The following is a 24884-nucleotide window of genomic DNA, read 5'->3' on the forward strand; positions in this document are numbered from 1 at the left end:
TGCTAAAGTAACTGTGGAATGTAGACTAGCATTCATAATCTTATATGCAGCTGCTCTGAACAGCATCAGGAATACTATCAGACAGATGACAGAAGCAAAATTGATTATGTTTTCCAGTATATTAAATAGGAAGAAAGAGATATTGCAATTAATATTGAAATAGTTTCTTAAGAAGCAATTTCCTGCTGACCCAAGTTAAAATATAGTGCAGTCTGTCTGCAGGCTTCAAAGGGCAATAAAGATACACAACGGTTATTGTTCCTCTATGTGCAGAATGGTATTGCAAAAGATAAGTAATGAGGATGTGCCAATTCTATTGAATTACTGTCTTGCTCTTAGATACTAGTTAATATTATTTCAAATACAAACTTTTTATTGTGAACAGTAACTGAATTATGCTGCTTTCATGGTGATGTACTCTAATCTCTTAGTTTTAAATATTTCATGTCATCTTCTGTGAAGAAAAGTTCTCTGTTACTTGGCTTTTGCTGGAGAGTGCTGACGCAGTCCAGAAGCTGTTCTAGCCGTTCAGAAATCCACTTGCTTTTGCTACTGGAACTACTTATGGGTTTCTTTTTAATTGTCATGTAAAAAGTCAGCTACATCTATGATGACTAGTCATAATGATGAATGGTGAGTGCAGTAGAAGATTTTGTTCTTTGCTACTGAATTTTCACAGAAGTTCTACCAAACAGCATGATAGACATGGATTCTCAGCATTAGGCAGCAGCCAGTTTTTCTGGTTTTAAGCATTCCCAGATGGGAAACCTTACCTTCTTAAGGCTAATGCAAACACAGATTTCATATGACACTGTTCTTTACAAGAGAAATGTTCTGATATTTTTCTAAGTTACTATATGTACTCCATAGAATTAAAAGCCTTATAAATACATTATATTTACTTGATTGTTAATGAAGTAAAATAACCACAAAGAACTGAGAGGTGTGATGGAAAAATTCTTAGCCTTGGCTTGCGATTTAACAGAAAAAGTTTAACACAGGTATGGCATCACTGGAATACAGAGTAGTTTTGATAGCTCTGAAAATATTTGTTTCCAATTTGATCTTTGCATAGGATAATGAAGTTAAAATAAGAACTAAGTAGCTATTTATTTGACTTTCTGAAGTGTCTGGAAGTTAAGATAAAAGATTCTCTATGAAAAGTATTTTTATTGAGCAGGGAGAAGTATATAGTTAATAACCAAGATAGAAATTATTTCAAATCCTGAAATTGTGGGACCTGTTTTTCTCAGTAAAAGAGAAAATTGCAAGGTTGTATTTTGTATACAAATATGAAGATGCATTAATGCACAATTTCGTGGAATTTTTATTACTTTTAAAATAATAATAGTATCTACAGAAGAAATTGATGTTTATAGTCAGAGGTTTTAATGTTATAGCTAATGTTTTTTCCACCAAAAATAATGGTCTGGTTTATTATAGTATTATCCAGACAGCCTTAGCTGCAGTTCAGTTGCTAAGGATCTCTCCTTTTCAAGGATTTTTCTTTTTCTTCAGTGGCATGGTTTTCTAAGGAAGACTTAGACCAGGTACTTTCCTGAAGTCATTTACTCCAATCCACTGATACCTGAGTTACATTTTCTTCTAATGGTCTTTTTTTGTGAACCACTTCATGTTGGAAAGAAAAACTAGAAAGAAAAGGTGAAATATAGTGTAGGAATAACTAGTTTTAAAATACTGTTTTATTTTCTCTCTCTTGTTCCTGTCTTATCTGGAGGAAACCTAAGGGAGTAGATGGGAGGCATGAACTACGAATGGTCCTAGACATCTCCAGTAACTTTTGTGGGTCTTATTAAGGATTGTTGCTTGTGTGTGCAGTGCAGAATATAGCTAAATAGCTTTGTGTATCTTTGAGTCAAGAGGAGGGCCTTCTGTACCATCTGGGACGTGTACTGAAGTTAGAAAGCTTGCCTTAGGATATTTGATGTCTGGGTATGGTGAGCCAGTCAAGAAAGCTGTTCCTCCTGCTGGAAGTCCTGAAAGGGATGGGAAAACACAGTTTAATACGGCATTCCATGGTCAGGTAGGTGATTTGTTGCCACCGGTATTGTTCCAGAGTATGACACATGAAGTGAAGCTTATAAATCCTTTCCCTTTCTTCTTCCATTTCAGCAAAGCTGAACTAGACAAGTAAGTTGTGTGAATTTCAACAGTATAACTTCAATGAGAGAGGGAACTTCCAAGTTAAGGTAGCCCTTGCCTGTCTTCTGCGGGTACAGATTGCTTCATCCTTTACTGTTAATGAGTGAAATGCATTCTTTCCCATCTGCAGCATGTGTACATTAAATGGGCTTGGACAGCATTATGAAATAGTGAGGATACCTTAGGTCCCCCTTTCAATCTCAAACAGTTTATGTCAAAACACTTGGTAATTGTACTTTCAAAGGCCAGGGGGTGTTTTATATGTGCTGCAGAAAAAAATTGAAATTAGGATTTCCTGGATCTGTTCAATTTACAGCCTCATGTTCTCAAAGGTTTCTAGGACTTGCGGACCTAGGTTGCATATGTGCTCTGAGAATTAATGTAAAAAACACTTACATAACAGAAAACCACCTTTAAAGTTATCTAAATTATTGATGACATTATAAATACAAAACTGCAGATTGCTCTGTGAATCAGAGGGTGTAGGAAGCTCACTGCTGTATTTTAGAAAATCAAAATTGTGTGTTCAAGGCCTACTGCTGTCTTTGTGTGCTACTAGAAAGAGTTAGGGTGGCATATGTGGCCTTTTAACCATGTAAAAAAACAAACAAAAAGCAACCAACTTCCCCACACCCCCCCCCCCACCCCTCCAAGCCAAAAAACCCACCCCAATCTTTGTTAGTGTCATTTTTTTGCCATGGTAAGAAATCTGATTGTGAGAGAATGGCTGTTTACTACTCTCTCTGCTGGTCTTTTAGCAATGTTTAAAGGACAGTGCTGAGTTAAGTACTCCAGCAAGACCTGGATTTGGAAGATCTTTTTGGGTGTGATGGAGTCTTTTTCACTTTCCCTGCTCTCCTGTCTTGTGTATCAGTTTGATCTCAATTGACAAATAAGCTATCCAGTGGTCAGGGAGTAGACCTTAAATACAGAAAATGTCACACCGAAAGTTGGTTAGGGTTCACTTTATTTAAGGGCTTAGAAATTGTATCTTGCTATACTATCCAGCTAGTAGAAGTGGTGGGAATCTGGACATTCAGTATATAGGGCAGGGAACTTAGTATGATTGTAAATGCAATACTGAAAACTCAGTTCTCTCTGTGCTTTCACTTCAGGGTTGTATCTGTCTCATGAAATATTTGTCAGCATAAGGTGTTAAGCAAATGGGAATTTCTTGTTCCTAGTGTATAAGGTACCATTTAACTCACACTCAACTGGATAAATTTTGCTAGCTTTTGTTTGTACCTGCCCAGCAATTTGTTGGTATTATTGGCTGAGATGTGCCTGAAGGCAGGGCATGATGGACCTGTTCTCTTCTTCCATCTTTTTGTATAGAGTCCAAGTACTGGAGCTCACCAGCTGGGAAGGTGAGCTACTGAGCAGCAGAGTCAAAGAACTTTTATAGAAATTACAGTTAAATGTTTAAGGCTGACTTCTTACTGAAGGAGGGATTCGGTACCACAGTCTGTTCCTCGGAAAGTGAATGCTGCTCCTTTGTTGTGAGACTTCTTTTAACTGAGATGGTGATGGATGGAGGGAAAAGTTGGTTGAAGGGTGAGAAAATGATAGGCAAGAGTCTATAAAATACCAGTACAAAAAAGTTACCATTAAACCAGTTCTCTATCAGAAGACTTTAGTTCCTCCAAGAACCCACTTGGTGTATCCTGCAGGGTGCACAAAATGTATGTGAATTGTTACAGTCACTATTCTGCATCATCCTGATGTTGTGTCAGTATCTGCCTAAAAGAAACTTCTGCCTTTCCTTACTAATTCTGATTGCATTGTTAATAAAGGAAAGATCTATTCACAATGAAGTGTTTGACAGTGTTCGGTGGTAAATGAATCTCATGCTATCCTTTTTAAAAGCTTTAACTCTTAATAGAATTTTGTTACTGTTACCTCCAAAGGCCTCAGTGTGGTGACTGTTAGTAAAATGCATCATCATGGCTTGATTTGCATCGGTTCCTTAGGTGTCAGTTAATGTCTGATGCAACACATGGGAATGCATGCCTGAACACAACAAATGAAAAAGCAGTGCTTCAGCTGCGGAATAAAGAAGCAAAACGTTTGAGATAAATGGTTTAAGTCATTTATCTGAGCTGTAGAGAAGTCATATCTCCCCACATAAATAGGGGACAGATAGTCTACAATTCATAAATTCCTGTCCTGGCTTGCTGTGATCTTGGTAACTAATTATGCTGGCATTATCAGGTTATAGAATGCATTGAATGAGAACTGAACACTGACGTATCTCTTTCTTATATACAGAATGAATATAATAGGCATTTTTACCAAAACAGATACTGAGATCGTATGGAAAAGAAATAATTGTTAATAACACTATATATTAGCAATGATAATGTTGTTACTGAGCTTTCATTTAAAGATGCACATTGATGTCTTGCAGTGATCTCTGGAAGGTGCGTTTTATTTGTATTGAGTATTTCAGTAATCTTTATCAGCTGCAGATTACTGCACATGCATGTATGGGAAGGATGGTCAAAAGTAATAGGTCGTACAACCAATATGCTTCTATTTCTGTTGTTTGTGAAGTGTTTGCAATACAGCTAGGATTGCAGCTGAGGGCCTAAATAGTTTCCCTCAAGGGAAATTAAGTGACAGTATACTGTACATGAGCACCTGAGGTCTGCAGAGTACTGGAGATCAGTACCTGTGCAGTTGCATGTGTGTGTATGTGTATGCTTCCCTAACATTATGGAAAAATGACATTCCACCTGTGAGAACTACCTCTTGTCATAGGGCCTGAGCCTTCTTGCTCTAGTTTCTACACCTTCCCCTCTTCCCTCCATCATTTAACAGCTGGTGGAGTCCTTTAGTTTCACATAAGTTCAAGTTCTTTTGCAGTATTTGAACAGCTTCTGCTATAGTTACAGCCCTGTTTGATCTAAGTTCCCTTCTGTGGCCTCAAACTTACCAGTGTTGTACTTACTATAGCAGTGTTCACCCCAAAATACAATGAAACATGATAAACAGAAGTGATGGACTTTGCCTGTGTAATTGTGTTGCATAAACTCCTATTTTTATTTCAAAATTACACCTGAAATTGCTTTAGGAGACTCGTCTGTGTTTAGCAAATGCATTTGCAAATACCAAAGATTAAAGCTTTCATTTATGGAAGAAAAAAAATGATCCTGCATTCTGACAAAGGCATAATAACAGTATGTCATGCTTATCTTGTCTTACACAGACAACAAAAAACCCCAGCTTATTCTGTGACTGGTGGGCTTAAAAGAAATCTGCATAGTTTTGCTTTTCTCTTTACTTCTCTACTCCTGGCCCTACAGTTCTTGTAAGAAGAGACACTGTGTTAAAACTGGTTTGTAATTCTGCATACTGCTGGCTGCTTCTCCCTGCATCTCACTGAAGATGTTCTCTGCAACTGCCTTCTTAGTGCAGGCAATAATTTTTAACTGGATCTGTAGGAATCGATAGGGCCTTAATTGTTGTGGAGACTGGCTTGAAGTTGGACCACCTAGTCAAAAGATAGAGCAGAGAGGGAGGAAATGCATTGTGATCATACAAGCTGTTTCCATAAGAAGAAGACCTGACCCAAATAATTAAGTCTTAGTGATAATGTTATGCAAGAGACTTTGTTTATCTCTTGCTTGAAATGCATCTGTAGGTCCTCCTTCAAAGGAGGGAAGCGGTCATTGGGAAGATGATTCTGTCCCCTGAGGAGGAAATTAATTGCTTGTCTGTAGAAGGGGATAGCGTTTTCTGCTTATTGAACTGGTCTAGCATAGCTGCTTTTTTGACAAGCTTTGAGAAGCCTATTAGGGTTTCCGGGTATTTCCTCTTCAAAATCACTCCTTTCTAGTTTCTGTTGTTGGTTTTCTATTGGTCTAGACTTGTAACTTGCTTTTGTTTCTCTTTCTCCAGTACAGGGTGGGTTTTTTTTCCTCTCCTGTTGTTTTTTTCTACCTACCTTTTCTGTGATTTACTATTGTGACTTCTTTTTCTCCACTCAACAAACCTTGCTAGAATGGTTGCCTGTTGGCTGAGCTAAACCACACAGGTCACTGCAGCCCCTGTTGCTACTTGTGGCAGTGTTGCAGTTTAACTCCAGCCCGCAACTGAGACCTACCTAGCTGCTTGCTCACTCCCCTCTAGTGGGATGGAGGAGAAAATTGGAAGGATAAATGTGAGAAAACTCATGGATAAAGATAGTTTAATAGGTAAAGCAAAAGCCATGCACACAAGCAAGGCAAAACAAGGAATTCATTCACCACTTCCCATCAACAGGCAGGTGTTGAGCCATCTCCAGGAAAGCAGGGCTCCATCACACATAACAGTTACTTGGGAAGACAAACACCATAACTCTGAACGTCCCCCCTTCCTCCTTCCCCCAGCTTTTATTGCTCGGCATGATGTCATATGGTCTGGGATATCCCTTTGGTCAGTTGGGGTCAGCTGTCCTGGCTGTGTCACCTCCCAGCTTTTTGTCCACCCCCAGCCTACTCACTGGTGGAGTGGTTTTGAGAAGCTAGGAAGGCCTTGACACTGTGTAATCACTGCTCAGCAATAATGAAAATATCCCTGTCTTACCAATACTGTTTTCTGCAAAAATCCAAAACAGACCCCCATACTAGCTACTGTGGAGAAAATTAACTCTACCCCAGCCAAAACCAGCACAGACAGTTCAACAAACCAAAAAGAGTTTATGCCAGTGAGTGCTGGTTCAGGGTGCACAGAGATGCTGTTTCTGCTAGTACAGATAGTAGTGGCTTCAAAAAGAATGGTGAGGAAAGTTTTCATTTTAGTTGTAGTCTGAATGTATGCAGTAGCATGGAGCTTTGCTCAGTCACTTATTTTCAGGAAGGCTTCTTTCACAAGTCTATATAATTTTCCTTCTATTAAAAGCCCATCTTTCAGTTTGGGAAGTCACCCAAAGTGGTTTCTTTGTGATTAAGTGTTTTGTAACACATCACCCAAGTTTCATCAAAGCCTAAAAGTGTAACAGACTTTGTTTTCAGAACTGTAATGTGACACTTTGACAAGGTACTATTCAGCATGGCTAACAGCTGTGTAAATCTGAAAGGCTAGACATTTGAGGAAGAGAATGAGAAATATTTCATACTGACAGTGTTTTCTGCACTAATTAAGTGCTCGGAAGTTGACATGATAGTTATTTAAAAAGAAGCGATTTGTGACTTGTCACATAATGAAGCTAGAAATTGCTGTTACAGTTAATTTATTAGTATCGTTTCTAAAGTTTCTGTGTTTTCATCTGGATAAATACCTGCTGCATAATCTTTCCCTGTTTTTATATAAGTGGATTTCATACTTCTGAACCTTGTATGGTCATTTAAATAATACTAAGAAGGCTTTCTCCTCAAGTTGTCTTCTGAAGGCAGAGGAGGAGCAGGAAGGTTTCTTTATTTTTGGCTGAAAAAGTTGCCAGTATGTATTCCTGTAAACCTGCCACTGTCCTTAACTAGGACTATTATATTTGCATTTTTCAAATGCTGGTAAGCCCTCCTAAGGGAAGACGTCAGTATAAAGTGAAATACTATTTCTGTGAGGTTCTAACACGAAATGCTTAGTTTCCAACTTAAAAGCTTTGTATGTCTGAAACAACCTCTCAGATTTGACCTATCGTAACACTTTCCTTCAAAATCTTTGAAATCCCACTTTTTCAACTATAGGGCCTCTTTTTTCCTGCCAAGAGAAGCAAACTGAGTTCTGTAGCTGCAGTAGGACAGTGTTGCAGAAAAGTCTGGAAATGAGGTTATTCTTGCTCTGGTTTTGTCATCATTTTGCCTTTCCATTGATTGCGTTAAGTGAACTGAGTAGTGATAGCCAGCTGCTGTAGGTGAGCAAGGACTTGGAATCTTTTTCATTGTTGAAGTCTCTGTGTGGGTCTGGTGCTAGCAGAGCAGGAGGAGAATGGCAAGCTAGTAGGAGAAAATTCTGCTGTATTCATTTACTTGGGGATTTACCAAGTTTTCGTGTCCTCAGAAAGCTGATATACTGACCATAATGTAGCAGCAGTTATATTCCAGGGTGTGTCTGATGGGCCTTGTCATGTTTTCAGGATGTTAGAGGGTGGTAAATGCCCATCTGTGGTGCTTTGCTAAAAATAATAATTTTGGTATTCAGGCCCTTCAGAGTTGATGGCAAGGCATGTTTTGTAAAGTATAGTTTAAGTTGCACCTGATACAGTACAGTGAGCAGCTACCAGGCAGTTCTGAAAAAAGTGTACATCTTAAAAACAATGATCCATTTGGGAGTCTGAATTAATTTTTTTTGTCAGCAAGATTGATAGAGCTTGAGCAGTGTTTCTGAAGAAGTCAGCCTTTTGTGTATGACTTGCATCATACTTCCAATCTACAGTAGAGAAACTGTCACTGTCCTGTGATGACATTGAGATGGTAGTGCACATGGCATGAGTTGTCACGCATATAAATGCAGCATTTGGAAGCATCTGAGTTGATGCTTCAGGAGATGTGTGGTTTCTCAAGCTTAGCTTACCTTTGTGCTTATGTGTTACATGGACATGAATTCTATCATGAGGTTGTCACGCAGCCAAACAGGAGAAGGAAGGGGTGGCTTCTGGTCCAAGTTCTCTAACAACCTGCTTTTGGTCACTGGCTGGAGCTGACGTAGTGCCAGTCTCTTCAGAGAGTTCATGTTCAATGCTACTGAAAACTTGAATGAAAAGATTGTATATTGGAGCTAGTAATACTCACTGTCATGTTAAAGAAATCTGAATCCTATAGGGTAAATCTGGGTACTGTTTCAACATAACACAATAGTTAACCTTCCTGAGGTTCTTCACTATATGCTGGAAAGTTGTGTTGTGTGCCCCCCCCACCCCCCCCGTAATGCAGATTCCAGTTTTGTTAGTATTAGTTCTAATTCAATTAACTGATTTTTTTCAAATATTTATTATAATTAGGATTTTATTAATATCAGGTTACGAATACATGAATGATCCTTCTTCTGACCTCTATGTAACTATCTCAGGGTGGGATCCTATGTATTTTCTGTTCCTAGAGCAAGCCTTGGGTGCATTGCTTGTGTAGCCAGTGTGGGTACTCAGTGGGTCCACCTGGTGTTGAAGTTCCTAGTGGTTCTGCTTTAGCAGTTTGAAGGGATTGGGGGGAAAAAAATAGAATTGCTGTCCCTAAACTGTAGGTTGTATACAGGCAGGAACGATTTGCTTGCAAAATTCACATTGAGTTGTGCACAGCTATGTCCTACTTTGTGTGTGCAGTTTTGCAATAGTGCTGCCACAGATTGTAGCAGATTATTTGCTCATGTGTTTTGCTTGTGCATTTAAAACTTTTTTTTTTTAGTGCTGAATACAGGTTTTTCTCTTTGTTTCAGTGTGCAAGGATCCACCCTACAAAGTTGAAGAATCTGGGTATGCTGGTTTCATTTTACCGATTGAGGTTTACTTCAAAAACAAGGTATGGAATCACATACTTTTCATTTTAAAAAACCCCAACTAATTTAAATAATAATGTGGAAATCAGGGGTTTTTAAAGATTTACAGTTTAATTCATAAAATTAGGTTTAAAGCTATCTTTGTAAGCGCTGTTCTTCAATTCAAAGTCACTATAAATTTTAGCAATGCATAATTGTATTTAGTATATAACTATGAAATAAGGATTACCTAGTAAAATAAATTGAATGTAATTATTCAGAAGAATTTGTAGCCCTACTCAGAAGTGGACAGACCTTAAATAATGCTTCAGGAAGTTCAAGGGCCACTTAAACTTTAAGAAAGGAAACTGATCTTGATTATGTTTATTTCATAATGAACTTGTTCTATTTTAGTGTTGCTGACCTTTTTAATTTATTCAGGTTTTGATCTTTGAAAACAGTATTTATTTTTTTTTAATCCTGCATCCTCAGCCTGAAAAAACATTCTTTCAGACTGCATGTGAATATTGATTCTATTCAACATTACCAGGGGGCACAGTTTAAAAACAAACCCAGTGCTGTTCTACAAAGCTTGCGTTATTGTGGTATCTCAAATTCTGAGTCTAAGTAAATGCTTAGTAAATTACTGTAGGTCTCTTATATAGCAAATACAGAGATTTCCTTTAATGTATGTAACAGGGTCTGTATTGTTAATAAGTTGTTCAGCTAAAAAGAACTGGATTCAGGTGGAATTAGAGCAAAAAGCTTGCAAGGTTTCATGTACGCTGCCTTAACAACTGCAATATTTTAGGTTCCTTTGGTATGTTGTGTGCCTTAGTGGAGCTGTTATACTTCATACGCACTTCTAAGATACCTGTGTGTTTATTTTATGTTACCAAGATGTGGCTTAACATAATTACTTTAATCAAGTCAGAGTTACATCTTTAACCTGTTGCATGTTTGATGGAAAACTAAATCTGAAATAAAATCGAAATGCATAGTAAAAGACTTTTGTTCGAACCCTGGTAACTTAAAATTTATGAGTACAACTTTGTTAGCTGTATATGCCTTCAAATAGATGTTCCAGTATTCTTTTGTCTTTCACAGAAAGATGACAAGGTGTGAGGTGTGGATAGTTCTGCTCAGGCACTTTCTAAGTTGTAAATTTTGAACAGGTAATTCTGAAATGTTCCCTGTATCAATCTGTGAAGAGCAGGGCTTAGGCTACACTGTTTGCTGTTGGAAAAGGAAACAGAACTGCTTCAGTGAGTTGATTGGCCTTTTTAGTATGCTTTTTAGCTCTGTCTCCATTAGGGAAGCAGTTTTGATTCATTCAGGAAACCTAATGGAAAGCAACCCCTTCTCTTTAACTCCTCTGTTAAGAGCTCATCCCAAAACTGGGCAGACAAAAGTGAGAAGACAGTGAGTCAATCTTTGAAGCATCTCTATAGAAAGCTTCCTGCCCGACTTTTCTTTTTTTGTTTTTCACTCAGACTTTTGGCTGCCTTTGCTGACTGTGGAGACCTGCAAATCTCAGGAGTTCTCCAGCAGGAGTTGTGGCTTAGACTGAGATCAAGAGGGCAGCAGTGATTACAACTCACCTCACCCTCAAGCAGCATGTGGAATTAGGAAGTTTGCAAACATGCTTCACCCCTATTTTGGTGTCATGGAATACGACTCACACAGCTGCAGCAGCATGCCCTTCCCCTGGGTTGGTACAATATAAAGGAAAAATGACACAAAAATTGAGCTGGCATTCCTGAGGCAAATTACTGCTTTCTCCTGGCTCAGCTACTCTTCCTCCCTAAGCCACTTCACAGTTATTCCATTACAGAAAAAGAGGAGATAGAAAGAGGAAGAGGAGACAGACCATCATCACTTATCAAGGTAGACAACTTTTCAATTTCCGATTCAGAAAGTACCCTAATGAATAGAGAAGGCAAGCATGCAGGAAGCCACCTGGACCATGGAGAATTAAAGGGTGCCTCTTCCCAAGACTAAGCAGAAAATGGCAGCAAATCTAATTGGCAATTCACCCTGATGGAAAATATTCTAACCTTTAAAGGATTAGGGAAATGACAGACAATCCCCCTCCAAAATTCAGCAGCAGCAAGACTATAGCTGTTAGCCATTGAGACAAAGTCCTTGGAAAAAATGCTTTTAGGTCAAAGGACTCCACTCTGGAAGATGTAGACCATTTAGGATAAGGCTTATGAACTGCAGTGTATAGTGCCTTCACTGCCACACCATTTTGAAACAATAGCAGTGGTACTGGGAGTCCTTTGTGTAGTAAAAGTTTGCTTTGAAATCGCTGGTTATGTTAAACTTTCAACAGAATTCTCTGAAGAGTCACATTTATAATTTTTTATAACATTGCTTTTATGACAAAGCTGGTGGTACAAACTGCCTGTAGCAACATGAGCTTTCTAAGCAGATCGGGAAGTAAATCACTTCCATTTTTTTTCTGCAAGAAATCATGTGTTAATCTTTCTAACAGTAAGAAATATCTTCATCCATGATTGCCTTTGAAAGTGGTCTGTCAAGAAAATAATTCTGAGGGGACTGCTCTCTTCTGTCTTCAGAAACAGACTACTGCAGGCCTTTTATTTCAGGTCCCCTTCTGTTGTCTCTGCTCCAAGTCTAGAGATGGGATGATGAGGATGTCCCTTGGCTGTGTTTGAATCCTCTGATTTACTTTCAGAATAACTGAGATTTCTATGCTTTCTATGCTTTCTATTCTTCATATCCTTCAAATTCTGAATCAAACTGTACATTTTTTAAACGTGAATTTTTAAAGCATCTGTCGCACACATTTTGACTACATCCAGTATTGGATATGTGCTAAGGTTTTGTTCTATCTCTTCCTCCTCTTCCCTCATGGTTCCCCTTTTACTGAAGCTTTTCTAGAGTTTGACCTTTTACTTCTGTTCTGACTTAATACTGACATTGGTTTGATGGCCTCTACTGCACATCAGGACCTCTGGAGGAAGAGCTACTTAATATTGCCTTAAAAGAGCATTTAACTTATGTACAGCTTCTAGAAAGGACTGTGTAAATGTGTAACACAAAACATACTTAGTATCTTTTCTCTGGTATTATAAACAGAAGTCTGTTGAATGCCACTAGTGTCCTTTTTTCAGCTGAGCCTTTCTTAGGGCAGTAGAGCACCGATGATTTCTTCCAAGATAAATTTGCCTTTCCCGTTCTTTCTCTCTCCATATTGGTACAGGGAACATTGAGTTTAATTTTTTCACTGCAGTGACTGAGGATTTTAATTGCTTGGAACCTGTGGTGGAGCACTTGAAATCTAGCTGGCCACACTCATTCAAGGCAATGAAGTTTCGTTAGTGAATAAGCAGACCCAGTAGATAGGAAATCGGATATAATGGTCTGCAGCAGTTTCATTATTATGCCTTTCTACAACTCGTGAAGAAAACAATAATGTTTGGCTTCAATTGAGATATTTGCATTCAAAACATACCGCAGTGTCTTCAGTACTGTCTAGGACTCAGAAACATGACTGTGTTGGTGGCAGAGTTACCTTGTGTCAGCTGAATCATAATACTTGCCTATGTGTATGTCTGTAGCCTGTGCTAAACATGACCTAACACTTTCAATTAAGCCTTGTCAGGATAGCATGAAGTTTGTGAAGTTCATTCATTTTACCGTGTGTTACCATGGGCTGATGGGAGCTTCTCTGATTTACTGTAGCTCAGCATGTGTCTGAGAACACAGAGAATGGTTAAAAATGACAAAATTTTCATTTTAATTGACAGTCTTTATATAGCCCTTGTTTTCAACCTTATTTTTGGTGCTAGATGTTTCTCTCTGCTTATTTTCACCCTTAGGAAGAACCTAAGAAAGTTCGATTTGACTATGACTTATTCCTGCACCTTGAAGGTCACCCACCTGTAAATCACCTCCGCTGTGAAAAGCTCACATTCAACAACCCAACAGAGGAATTCAGAAGAAAGCTGCTAAAGGCAGGAGGGGTGAGTCCTGCACCCATGTCAAAAGCCATCACAATAAAGATGTTGCTGCTTACTGCTGGTACATGATTAGAATAATAAAGATTGACCTGACAGTGAAACAAAGTGAAGTGTTTTTGTGATTAACTTTGTATAAGAGCTCAGTGCTTGTTGTCTTTAAGTGGAATGGGTGAGCAAATGAGCATGTGCCTACCTTAAATACATGATTAGATATCAGTCTTCACATCCAAGTGATTTATGTTTACTTCTGCAAAAGCAGAACTTGGACCTTATACATGAAGCATTGCTTGCTTGACTTTACAGAGATGAAATGCAGGTGGGCTACTGTGATGGGAGGAACCAGTAAGAAAATAAAATGTCTCTTATTTAAGGAGAAACAATTCTATATTAAGTAGAATAAATTCAGTAGTTATAAGGTAGAACAAGTGAGAAACTGTAAGTATAAACAAACTTACTTAAAGTTATATATGTTGCACAGTCTGAACCAGAAAATCTACGAAGATTTCTTTATGTGTTGGTAGAATTAATTGGTATGAAAAAGCCCAAAGGAAGTTTGCCCATTTGGAGGGAAGAGAGGGCTAAACCTTTAGGTTTACACTTTGTTAGTGGAAACATTGCTGTGTTTTGCACAATGCAGAATCATTCATGCTGGCAGGGACCACCAGAGGCTCAGCTATTGGGTCAGCCTAGACTGCTCAGGACTTCACCCCTTCTCGTCTGGGTGTGAAACCTTCCCTGGCCAAAGGTGGCCTAACCTCCCTGGGCACCGGCTCCACCATTGGGCTGTCTTAATGGGGAAAATGCTTCTCCTTATCACCAGCCCAGTCCTCTTGTGTGTCAGCCTGTGGTGTGGCCTCTCACCCTCCTGCCATACATCACTGTGAAGAGCCTGACTGTGTCTCCTCCATTCCCTCCTATTGGTGCCAGGCATGCTGTTGCGTGCCCCCAAAGCTGTACCTCCTCCAAGCTGAACCAGCCCTGGTCCTGCAGCCTCTCTTTGCCTCACTGCCTCAGTGGACTTCTCTCACCATTTTGTTGGTGGTGTTCCTGTGTTGGGCACCCAAACTGAAGGCAGTACCCAGATGGGTTCTGACAAGCACAAAGCAGAGAGTACAGTGCTTGCCCTCACCTGTCTCTTGGCTGGTCCTTGTTGCTGCTCAGGCACATGGGTGGCCCTGGCTCAGCTTGCTGCCCTCCAGTGCCCAGGGCCAACCCCCCCCTGCTGTTTTCCAGCCCTAGCCTCACGGCTGCAGGGCTCTGCTTGCTGGGAAAGGGCTTAACATTTGGCATTTGCGTGACACTGTTTCATGAGGCTGCTGTTAGAGTGTCTGGGTCCCTCCTGGTGGCAGCCCTGCTCCTGAATGTCAGCTGCTTCCCTTCCCCAGTTAGTTGTCGTCTGCAAACCTCATGAATAAGAGCGTGTTCTGTCTCCTCATCCAGGTCAGTGATAGAGATATTAAGCAAGCCTTCATATTGTGGGTTTACTAATGTAAATGCTCATGCTTATCTTGATATTTTTGAACAGTCGTAACAAAAATCGGTAGCCCTGTTTGGCACAATTAGATGATAGTAAGTTCTGGGCTTCAGATAAGAGGGTGCTAGTGAGTGAATATTCACTCTGCTGAAGAGGATATTTGAAAACAAAGCAAAAATAAGGAGTGAGTATAGTCTGAAAGACCTTGTTATCCTCCTAGAGAAGAGAACTGTTGCAACTATAGTTGTATTGAAATAGAAGCATGAGCTGTGTTTTGTGTTTGCATTTATTAGGTGCAAGAGGGTATCCATGTCTGGACAATGTATTGACTCTTTAGTGTGTTTGCAAATAAAACATCAAGATTGTATTCTGGAAAACTTCATGAGCCACTGATTTAATATTAATCATATCAGGTCAGTTGTCTATGGGCAAGTTTTACCCGCAAGTGTAATAAATCTAAATGATGCCAGGAGGGACTTTGGGGGATGGTGGGAGTGATTAAAAAAGGTAAAAATAGGAAGTGTTCTTTTTATTGCTCATTTTCTGTGCCTTAAAATTTTAGGTTTCTTGAGTTAACAAAAGTAAACATGTTGTCTAATTGTAAACAATGAAATGTGGGGTGTTTTGATCAAATTCTTTCCCTGAATATGTCAGCGTAGTCATTCTTAAAATGCCTTGTGTCATTGTCTTTTCTGGAGGCTACAAACTGCTTGGGTTTTAAAAAAAGTTTTCTTCTTCATTTCGCCAATTTCCTTCCAAGAAATGGGTCAAATTTTTTGAAACTGTTGGTGTTTTGTGCTTCCTCTCTATAGGCTTTCTGACCTAGGAGTTTAGTCAGCTTGGCAGAGATGATGTAATAGCCTTGTCTGTCTTGTTACTAAAAGTCTCTGTGAAGGGTTTACATCTCTCAGCGTTGAAAGGTCCGTTACAGTTTTATGAAATGCTGTATACTGACTTTTCTTTGACTGTTGTAGAAACCCTGAAAAGCTGGCTCTCACTTCCAAGTATAAGTAGAACAGACAACTGGATGAATTAATGAAACATTAACACACTTGCAACTTCCATGCTTTAGGCTGAGAAAAGCATTTACAGTATACGAGATGGGGTTTGCACTTATTTATAGGTCAAAACAATTAATACTTCTAGTTTATGACTGTCTTCAAGAAAAAGTAAAAGTAACAAGTAACTGAACTTCCTTGACAGACCACAAGTCAGGCAAAGTGAAGTTAATGCCCTTCAAAATGAATGAGATAACCATAGTAATGTAAAATGCTGAGTGGTAGTTTTAAGCAAAGTAGTCTTAAGATAGTGGACTTATGCTTATGTGCTTTTAAATAATGGTGTAACTCACTTGATTTCTGTGCACCTTAAAACCCAGATCTCTCATTAGTTTTTCTCCAAACAAAAGTCATGTGTCGTTCCACTGATGTAAACTACTAAACAGGATTCTTTATTTCTCATTTGCTTAAAATATGTATATTACAAATAGTATGTTCTTCTGAAGGAAAAAATGCAAGTTCACCCGGCATCTGCATGCAGCCATATTCAGTATAAACTTGTCTACGTGTTTGTCTCTTGCTGCAGATTCCTTGTATTTTTGCTGGGATGCTCGCAACTCCCCTTTTCCCTCACACATACATCTTGTGAATCCCAAATGCAAACTAGTCAGGGATACTTGCTACAGCCAATGTTCTTCTGTCTTTCAGGCTAAGAACCTATTTTTTTGTTTGTTTTAAAATGAAGTTCTAGTGGTCTGCTAGTGTATTTCTCATGGTTAGCCTTCCCCATATGCATTCCATCCTTCATGTGCCAAAGGTCCGACTGGTTATCCTGCAGCTCACTGGGAGAGAATAAGAGTAACATGCAGATATCCAGAATAATTAAACAAACGAGCAAACAACTGTAGCACAGCCTTGCAGTGCCACTGTGGCAAACAGTTAAGGCAAACAGGACATAATAGGGTGGTGCCAGTCATGTAGATTAACTCTATGGAATATTTCCCTCTTAATATTTTTTTTTATATCACCAGAATTGAAGCTTAAATGTGCAGTCCGTCGTCATTAGGAGAAGGTCACCAAATTGTTCTTTTCTCTTCCAAACTGGGAATTACTTTTCCAGCCCCTACAAGAAGAAGGATTTGGTTTGGCTTCACAGGTTGTATTTCTGTAGCCAGGAAGGTAAATAGGAACCTTTGATTCAATCTTACAAAGGCCATATCTAATTTACAGAATTCTTTGTTGAAGTTTTCCACCTTCAGAAACATATTTTTCTGTACTGAACTTCACCCCCACCCCTGAAAAGATTGTTATGCTTAAGTCCATCTCTACAATTTATCTACTTTCAGAACATTTATGAGAGCAAAATGATGACCTTCTTCTCATAAATGTAAAAAGAAATGTTTACAGAGGAAGTAAAATATTTTCAAGAGTATGCTGGGCAACTTCAATCAAACTCTTCTGTGTAATTATTGATGTTATATCTTTTTGTATATATATTCTAAATGACACTTCTTTGAGAAAAGTTTGCTGTGGAAATGATGCCACTGAACTTTTTGCACCATTTACTCAGTGTAGTACCTAATGATGTGAAGCTAACATGTATACAGATATGACATGTGAATTAGCAGCATGTACTATAATCCAACCTGTTGCTTGAAATCCCCAAAGACACCCTGTTTACACATGATGACTTTTAGTTAATCCATTTCTTATCAAGCAAATTGTGAAGCTACTGGTAGTGACAGAACTATATACATGTAGTCTTCTACAAAGCTCATTGTCTAGACACAGCACAAAATTATGCATAAGTGGGTACAGTAGGATTGAAGTTTTTATCAAGTAAACACCAATAAGCATTGATCCTTACCTGGTCATTCCTTTCTGGATTTACCAGTTACCTTTTCTGATTAGTTTCAGCCTCTGAACATGAAAGAGCCTGAGGGAAGAGAGGCGGCACTGTGATTCCTGCATTATAAATATGGGAAGAGATGACGCTGGGAAGTTACAGTAATTAAAAAATAATCTTCAAATCTGAAGTAGATTTGAATGTTGATTCCCACTAAAGCCATTTATAAACAGGGTCTGACTCTACCGATGTATTTTGTCAGTGGTGTTGTATCTATTGCTTTTTTGGCTGTATGTTTTTCAATTTCAAGAAAAATTGAAAATTACACCTCATCTGCTTATTGAGCCAGTAGAAATAAATTAATTTTGAAGATGCTGAATGACAGTTACCTAACAGTTAAATTCGATTTTCCTTCTGAATAGACTTGCTCAGGCATCACTTGTTTGACTGTGATAATAGGAATAACTTAATTTTGATTCTTGCAGGAAAAAGTGGTGAAAATATTTTCAGTCCATGTTAAATAGCAATTTAATACAGCCCTGTCTCCCATAGCTGCAAATATATAAATAAAAATGTGTGTACTGTGTGATAAATACTCCTGCCTTTTTGGAAGGAGACTCAATATTAGTTGTTTAATCCAGGGGTACACAGGCAACATTGAATAGTTGAATTTTCTTTCATAAAAGGAAAAGCCTTATAGATGCCCCTTAGAGAGTAGGTACCATTCTGAACAAAAACAGTGAAAAATCATATAATTATTTCAAATGCATATGGCTATTATGATACAGTTTGAAGCTTCAGATTTAGAAGATGCAAGGAATAGGTCATTTTTAGAGGAGGAATAATTCTTTCTAGCAACAGAGGTATCTTTTTTGTCTATTTTCTGTAAAATTAATCTGGAAATACAAGCAGCTCTGCTTATGTAATAAGGCATCTCTTTCCTCAAAGACAGTTAATTGAGTCAAGAGAGAGAAAGAATCATTCTGATTGGGTGCAATTTTTAGAAAAAAATATCAAGGTAAAAATACAGGTTTTGCTAAAACCCACTGCATTCCATTGTTTGAGGTTTTTTCAAATCTTTGTGCTTTTACCGTTTAACAGTTGAGAAATTTCTTTTCAGTTATTTGAGATGCCTGCAATAATACCTTTTCTGAAATTTACATTCCTAATCCATGTAATGAAGATGAAATCACAGGGATTTTCTTCTTTTCTCTACTCCCCCTTTGTCCTTGCAATTTCTCTGTGTCAGTTGCAATTGTTGGCTTCTGCGTAGAGCCACCCTCAGGTATAATACTGTTCTAGGGAAGGGATTATCTTTAATCTTGTGCTTTTCATAATTAAGTAATTGAATTTTCTTAAAATTTATATAACTTTTAAGAAAATAACTTAAAAGAATTATAAAAGTTTTTGTATTGCCATGTGAGTTTTTTAATTTAAATAGGAATAATTGTTCAGGACAACTGGATTTTTGTTGTTTTTCTTAGTGCTTTCAGTGGTGAATGAACCTGTTCTTCACTGTAAAACGATGTGTGATGGGGTAGCCCAGGACCACACAAAGTCTGTCTGCTCTGATGCACAGTGAGTGTAATTCACCTGCAGTGCTGCAGAAACATTGTAGTAATGGTTCATTTTTCCTAGAATTCTAACATATCTCATAGCTCTTACTGAAAGTACTATTTTCATTTTTCTGCAGCACATTGTGGGGAAGCTCACCAAGCTGTTAGGAGGCTGCTGTATGAAGGTGTTCTTAGATTACCAGCTAAGTAAATGAAATTACAACAGGTAGCTTGGTGTGGTTCTGTTTGAGGCAAGATTATTCCAGCTTTGTTGATAGCCTCCTTTTATTCAGGAAAATGAAGAAGTAGAAGAAAGACAACAGCTTTTTGATAGTGGTTCATTCCCCTGCAGAAACTCTAATGTGCATTAATAAGGAGATTGCGTTGATCTGGAGCAACTGTGACAGGTCATGCAGTTTCTAACTGTGTAAGTATGTATGTGGGGTGGTAGATCTATGACTCCTAGATATCATGTACATTTGTAGAAACTGGCAATAAGAGAAGACCAGCTTCCATAGCACATTTTGAGACTGTTTCTCGTGCTTTCTGTACTGGGATCTGAAAAGCAAAGTTTTGTATTTTGAAAGTGGGTGATTCTTGATGGGTACCTGAGTACTCTTAAGCTGCCAAATGTGTTGGTAGGTAAGTGTTGTTTTCGACAAGTCAGTTTTTCGTAAGGAGACTTCTGAATCAGTTGTTATTAGGTTTATGTACGGGTACTACAATTTCATATTTTTTCCCAAATTGCTGGAAAAGGCATAATGGAAAAGGTTTCCCAATTATATAAGGTTATTAGTGGTGCACAGTTGTTGTCCTCTGATCTCTTCCTCTGTTCAGCAGTGAATGGAACTACATAAATTAAATACATGGCAGTTTTTCATTCCATAGCACTCAGTTGTCTTGAGTAGCAATTTGGAATGCCCTTAGAAGGTGTCTGCAACTCAGGTATAATGGAGACTGGTCACTTCAGTTAGACCAAGCAGATAGGATCATTCCTACCCAATAATGTGAATGCCAATGGATTCCTTCTACCCACTCTTGGGTTTTTTTGTTTTCCTTTGCCATTGCCCAGGAAGCTGTCTTTTATTTAAAGCAACTGGTAGACAAAGGTTTTAAATACAAGCGCCATAGCTGCAGGCTGGTGAAGTGGGTGAACTAGAGGCAAGATACCACTACCAGCAGATCAGTTTGAATGCTTATATGTGTAATGCTTTATTGGTACATGTGACAAAAGGAGAAAAATCTTTCTCTAGGGGTGAACTGGTGAGAAAAGATGGTGGGGACGGGATGGGGAGGTGAGAAGCTGTGTTATGCATCTGTCCATAACAGCAATGGAAGTAAAAGATAGTTTATGTACACTTGTTCTTTTCCTTTGTGGTAGGAGTTGTTTACCATAGTAGATAACACTGGGATGATATTCATATGATATTTGTATGCTCCAATATGATGTTGTCTTTCATTGTTTTAATAAATTTTTCTTAGATACATTATAATCTCTTCCCTAAGTTGAGCTAAAGGCTGTATGGAAAGGGCTTATTAGTGGTAATGTAGGAAACCTCTCAGTTAAAGTGTAAACCAGAAGAAAGCAAAATTAAGAAAAGTAATTTTCTCTTGACCAGGTTTAGTGTTGCGTGTTAAGTAGCTGCCCACACTGATGCTCCAGCTTTCCTTTCACAGAAAAAGTGAAATGGAGTGTGGCTCCTTCTCTCTCCAACATGTTATTAAAATAACTCTTCTCCAAAAACTGTTAAAAAACTGCCATCTTTGGTGTCACTGGAACAGATGAGCTTTGGAGCAGACGCGGAAAAACATCAATGGGGGCATCTACATTTTCTTCTGGTTTTGTCCAGTCACATCAAGTTCCATTATTCAGTGCTGCTATTGGTCTTTCTTCTCGTTTCTTGACTGGCATCCTCTGCCATGTCGACATCTCTCCATCTTCACTAGGTTGCAAGCTGGCTTTCTCAGGAGATCTCTTCACCTGCTGACTGAGTTTCTATATGCCTTGTGGAACAGCTCATCTAACCATTTATCTTCTCTTCCTGGAACATATTCTAACCCAACAATCATATTTGTATGGTGGAGCTACTTCTGGACAGCACAGGGTATCTTTGAAAAATAGTTACCTGTGTATCATCTGTGAACTTGCTGAGAGTTCACTCAATCCCACTGAATTGTTAATCAAAATGTTAAACAGTTGTGGACTAAGTGTTGATCCTGAAGCGGCACCAGTAGTTCACTGGCCTCTAACTGAACCTCACACAGCTGAAGAGAACCATTTGGGTCCAGCAGTCCGGACAGTTCTCCACCCATCTCATCATTCAGTCCATATCTCATAGATCTGGCTGTAAATTGGGCAGGATTGTTCATAGTAAACCTATGCTTACTCCTCTCAGTCACATTCTTGTCCCTCCAGTGGCTGGAGGTAACTTCCAGGAGAATTTTCTTCATCTTCTTCCCAGGGACTAAAGTGAGAGTGATGGGACTGTTATTCAAGGAGGATCCAGGGAACAGTAGTGTAATGTTTGCCTTTCTCTAGTCACCAGGAAGCTTCCCTGATCACCACAACCTTTGATAGAGAACTGCTTTGCAGTGGTACTGACCAACTCCTTCAGTATCCCTGCTTGTATCCAGTCTGGTCACATGAACCTGTGTCCCTGTGGAGGAAGTGCACCCTAACTAAATCCTCCTCTCCTATGGGCACTGACTCACTGATTCTGTGAGGATGCTTGAGTACCTTGGTGTCCTGAGGAAATAAGACCTTACTAGTGAAAACAGAGGCTGAAAGAGCATTGAGTATGTAAGCCAAGTTCTTTGTCAAAAGGTCTTTTGCCCCATTGAGCAGTGGGCCCACACTTTATTTAGCCTTCCTTTTATGGTCTGCCTGGTTTTAGAAGTATTTATTATTGTCATTCATATCATGTAATATTAGCTGCATCCTATAAGTGCAAAGAATTTCCATTCATGAGGATTATGAAGTTCCCACCAACAGCTAATAGCTAAAATACATATTTTTAAAATTTAATTTTAAACAAAACAAAAAGAAAATAACATGGATACATAGAATCATAGAATGTCTCTGGTGGTAAGGAACCCATAAGGGTCTTTGAGCCCAACTCCCTGCTCCTTGCAAGACTAACTAAAAACTAAACATAGCATTGTCCAGGCACTCCTTGAACTCTTGACAGGCTTGGTGCCATGACCACTTCCCTGGTGACCCTGTTCCAGTGTCCAGCCACTCTCTGTGAAGAACATTTTCCTAATGACCAGTCTGAACTTCCCTGACGTGGCTTCATTCCATTTCCTCGTGTCCTGTCACTGGTCACCAGAGAGAGGAGATCAAGACCTCCCCTTTTGCTGCCCCCCTTGAGGAAGCTGTAGACTGTGATGAGGTCAACCCTCAGCCTTCTCTTCTCCAAGCTGAGCAAACCAAGTGACCCCAGCAGCTCATCCTAAGACTTGCCCTTGAGGTCTTTCACCATCTTGGCTGTTCTCCTCTGGACACACTCTAATAGTTCCATGTCCTTATATCGAAGCACCCAAAACTGCACACAGTACATGAGGTGGGTCTGCACCAGTGCAGCACAGAGTGGAACAGTCACCTCCCTCGACATGTTTCCTAGTACAATCTATTCAATAATTCCCGTATCATTTGTACCCTGTTATTAAACTGTGAAACTAACTGTTTGACCATGTTTCTAATGCTTATACTGTACCAGATACTCCAATCCACCAAACTGATTTTTTAAAACCTTTTAACATTTGTGAACAAGAACGTCTACCTGCCTACTTCTGCATGGCCTGCTACTGTCCCCATTGACCACATCAAAGACAGGCTGTGAGATTAGCTAGACTTCTGCTCTGCTTAAATATAGTCAAGCTAAATCTTTGAGGGAACAGCAAAACTTTAACTAGAACTTTGTGCTTTACACACTGGTGAGTTCAGACTGTGATTATATGGCTGTTTAAACAAACATTTAAAGCCCAGTTGTTGTCTCACGTTGCTTCATTAACACCACCACCAGTGTCTTATTCCACCAGCTTGTCTGATCCCACTGAGCCGTTGACTTGTTGAAAGGGCGGATGAGAGTAGTTAATAATGTTCCTCATTTTTGTCAGTGAAATGATTCATTGTGGGAGCAGACAGGTACCAGCCACAGATGGGTGCCTGGCTTAAGCATGGGTTATGGCAGTGTCATCCACCTATTAGCAGGTACTTGTTTTTGCAACTGTAAGCTAGCAGGAAACTTAGAGCGCAGAAAGGAGGCTGACTTTGTCTTGTTTAGGGACCTGCTTGAAAGGATCCCCTGGGAGATGATCCTGAAGGGTACAGGGGTCCAGGAAAGCCGGGTGCTCTTTAAGAAGGAAGTGTTAATGGCACAGGAGCAGGCTGTCCCCAGGTGCTGTAAGAGAAGCCAGTGGCAGAGAAGAGCACCCTGGCTGAACAGGGAGGTTTGGCTGCAACTCAGGGAGAAAAGGAGAGTTTGCAGCCTTTGGAAGAAGGGGCTAGGCACTCACAGTGATTACAAAGATGCTGTGAGGCTATGCAGGGTGGAAAACAGGAGGGCTAAAGCCCAATTGGAAATTAATTTGGCCTCAGCAATCAAGGATAACAAGAAATGTTTCTGTAAGTGTGTCAGTAGCAAAAGAAAGTCCAGGGAGAGTCTCCATCCCCTGCTAGACGCAGGAGGAAACATGGTAACAAGGGATGAGGAAAAGGCTGAGGTGCTTAATGCCTTCTTCACCTCAGTCTTTAATAACAAGACTAGTTGTACTGAGGGAATCCAGCCAGAAGACAGACTGGGAGAACGACCCCCCTGTGATCCAGGAGGAGACAGTCAGTGACCTGCTGCATCACACAGACACACACCAGTCCATGGGACTGGATGGGATACACCCGAGGGTGCTGAAGGAGCTGGCTGGGGTGCTCGCCAAGCCACTTTCCATCGTTTACCAGCAGTCCTGGCTGACCGGGGAGGTCCCAACTGATTGGAAATTGGCCAGTGTGATGCCCGTCTATAAGAAGGGTCAGAAGGGTGATTCAGGAAATTACAGGCCTGTCAGCTTGACTTCAGTACCTGGGAAGCTGATGGAGCAGCTCATCCTGAGTACCATCACACAACACATGCGGGACAACCGGATGCTCAGGCCCAGTCAGCATGGGTTTATGAAAGGCAGGTCCTGCTTGACAAACCTCATCTCCTTCTACGACAGGGTGACCTGCTTATTGGATGAGGGAAAGGCTGTGGATGTTGTCTACCTTGACTTTAGTAAGTCCTTTGACACCATTTCCCACAGCATTCTCCTGGCAAAAATGGCTCCTCAAGGCTTGGACAATCGTACACTTTGCTGGGTAAAAAACTGTCTGGAGGCCAGGCCCAAAGAGTTGTGGTGAACGGAGTTAAATCCAGTTGGCAGCCGGTCACGAGTGGTGTCCCCCAGGGCTCGGTTTTGGAGCCACTCCTGTTT

General features: G+C 39.7%; 1 protein-coding gene across 2 annotated transcripts in view; it reads left to right on the forward strand.

Annotated features, from left to right (window-relative positions):
- Positions 1 to 24884, forward strand: part of MLLT3 (MLLT3 super elongation complex subunit) — a 148078-nt gene that overhangs the window by 66115 nt on the left and 57079 nt on the right. For both annotated transcript variants that reach the window (XM_074932595.1, XM_074932596.1), the window contains exons 3-4: positions 9514 to 9596; positions 13401 to 13544. In XM_074932595.1, the coding sequence (XP_074788696.1) occupies positions 9514 to 9596; positions 13401 to 13544 (227 nt within the window). The remainder of the gene's footprint in view (positions 1 to 9513; positions 9597 to 13400; positions 13545 to 24884) is intronic.

Source organism: Athene noctua, chromosome Z, assembly GCF_965140245.1.
Source record: "Athene noctua chromosome Z, bAthNoc1.hap1.1, whole genome shotgun sequence".
Taxonomy (NCBI): Eukaryota; Metazoa; Chordata; class Aves; order Strigiformes; family Strigidae; genus Athene; species Athene noctua.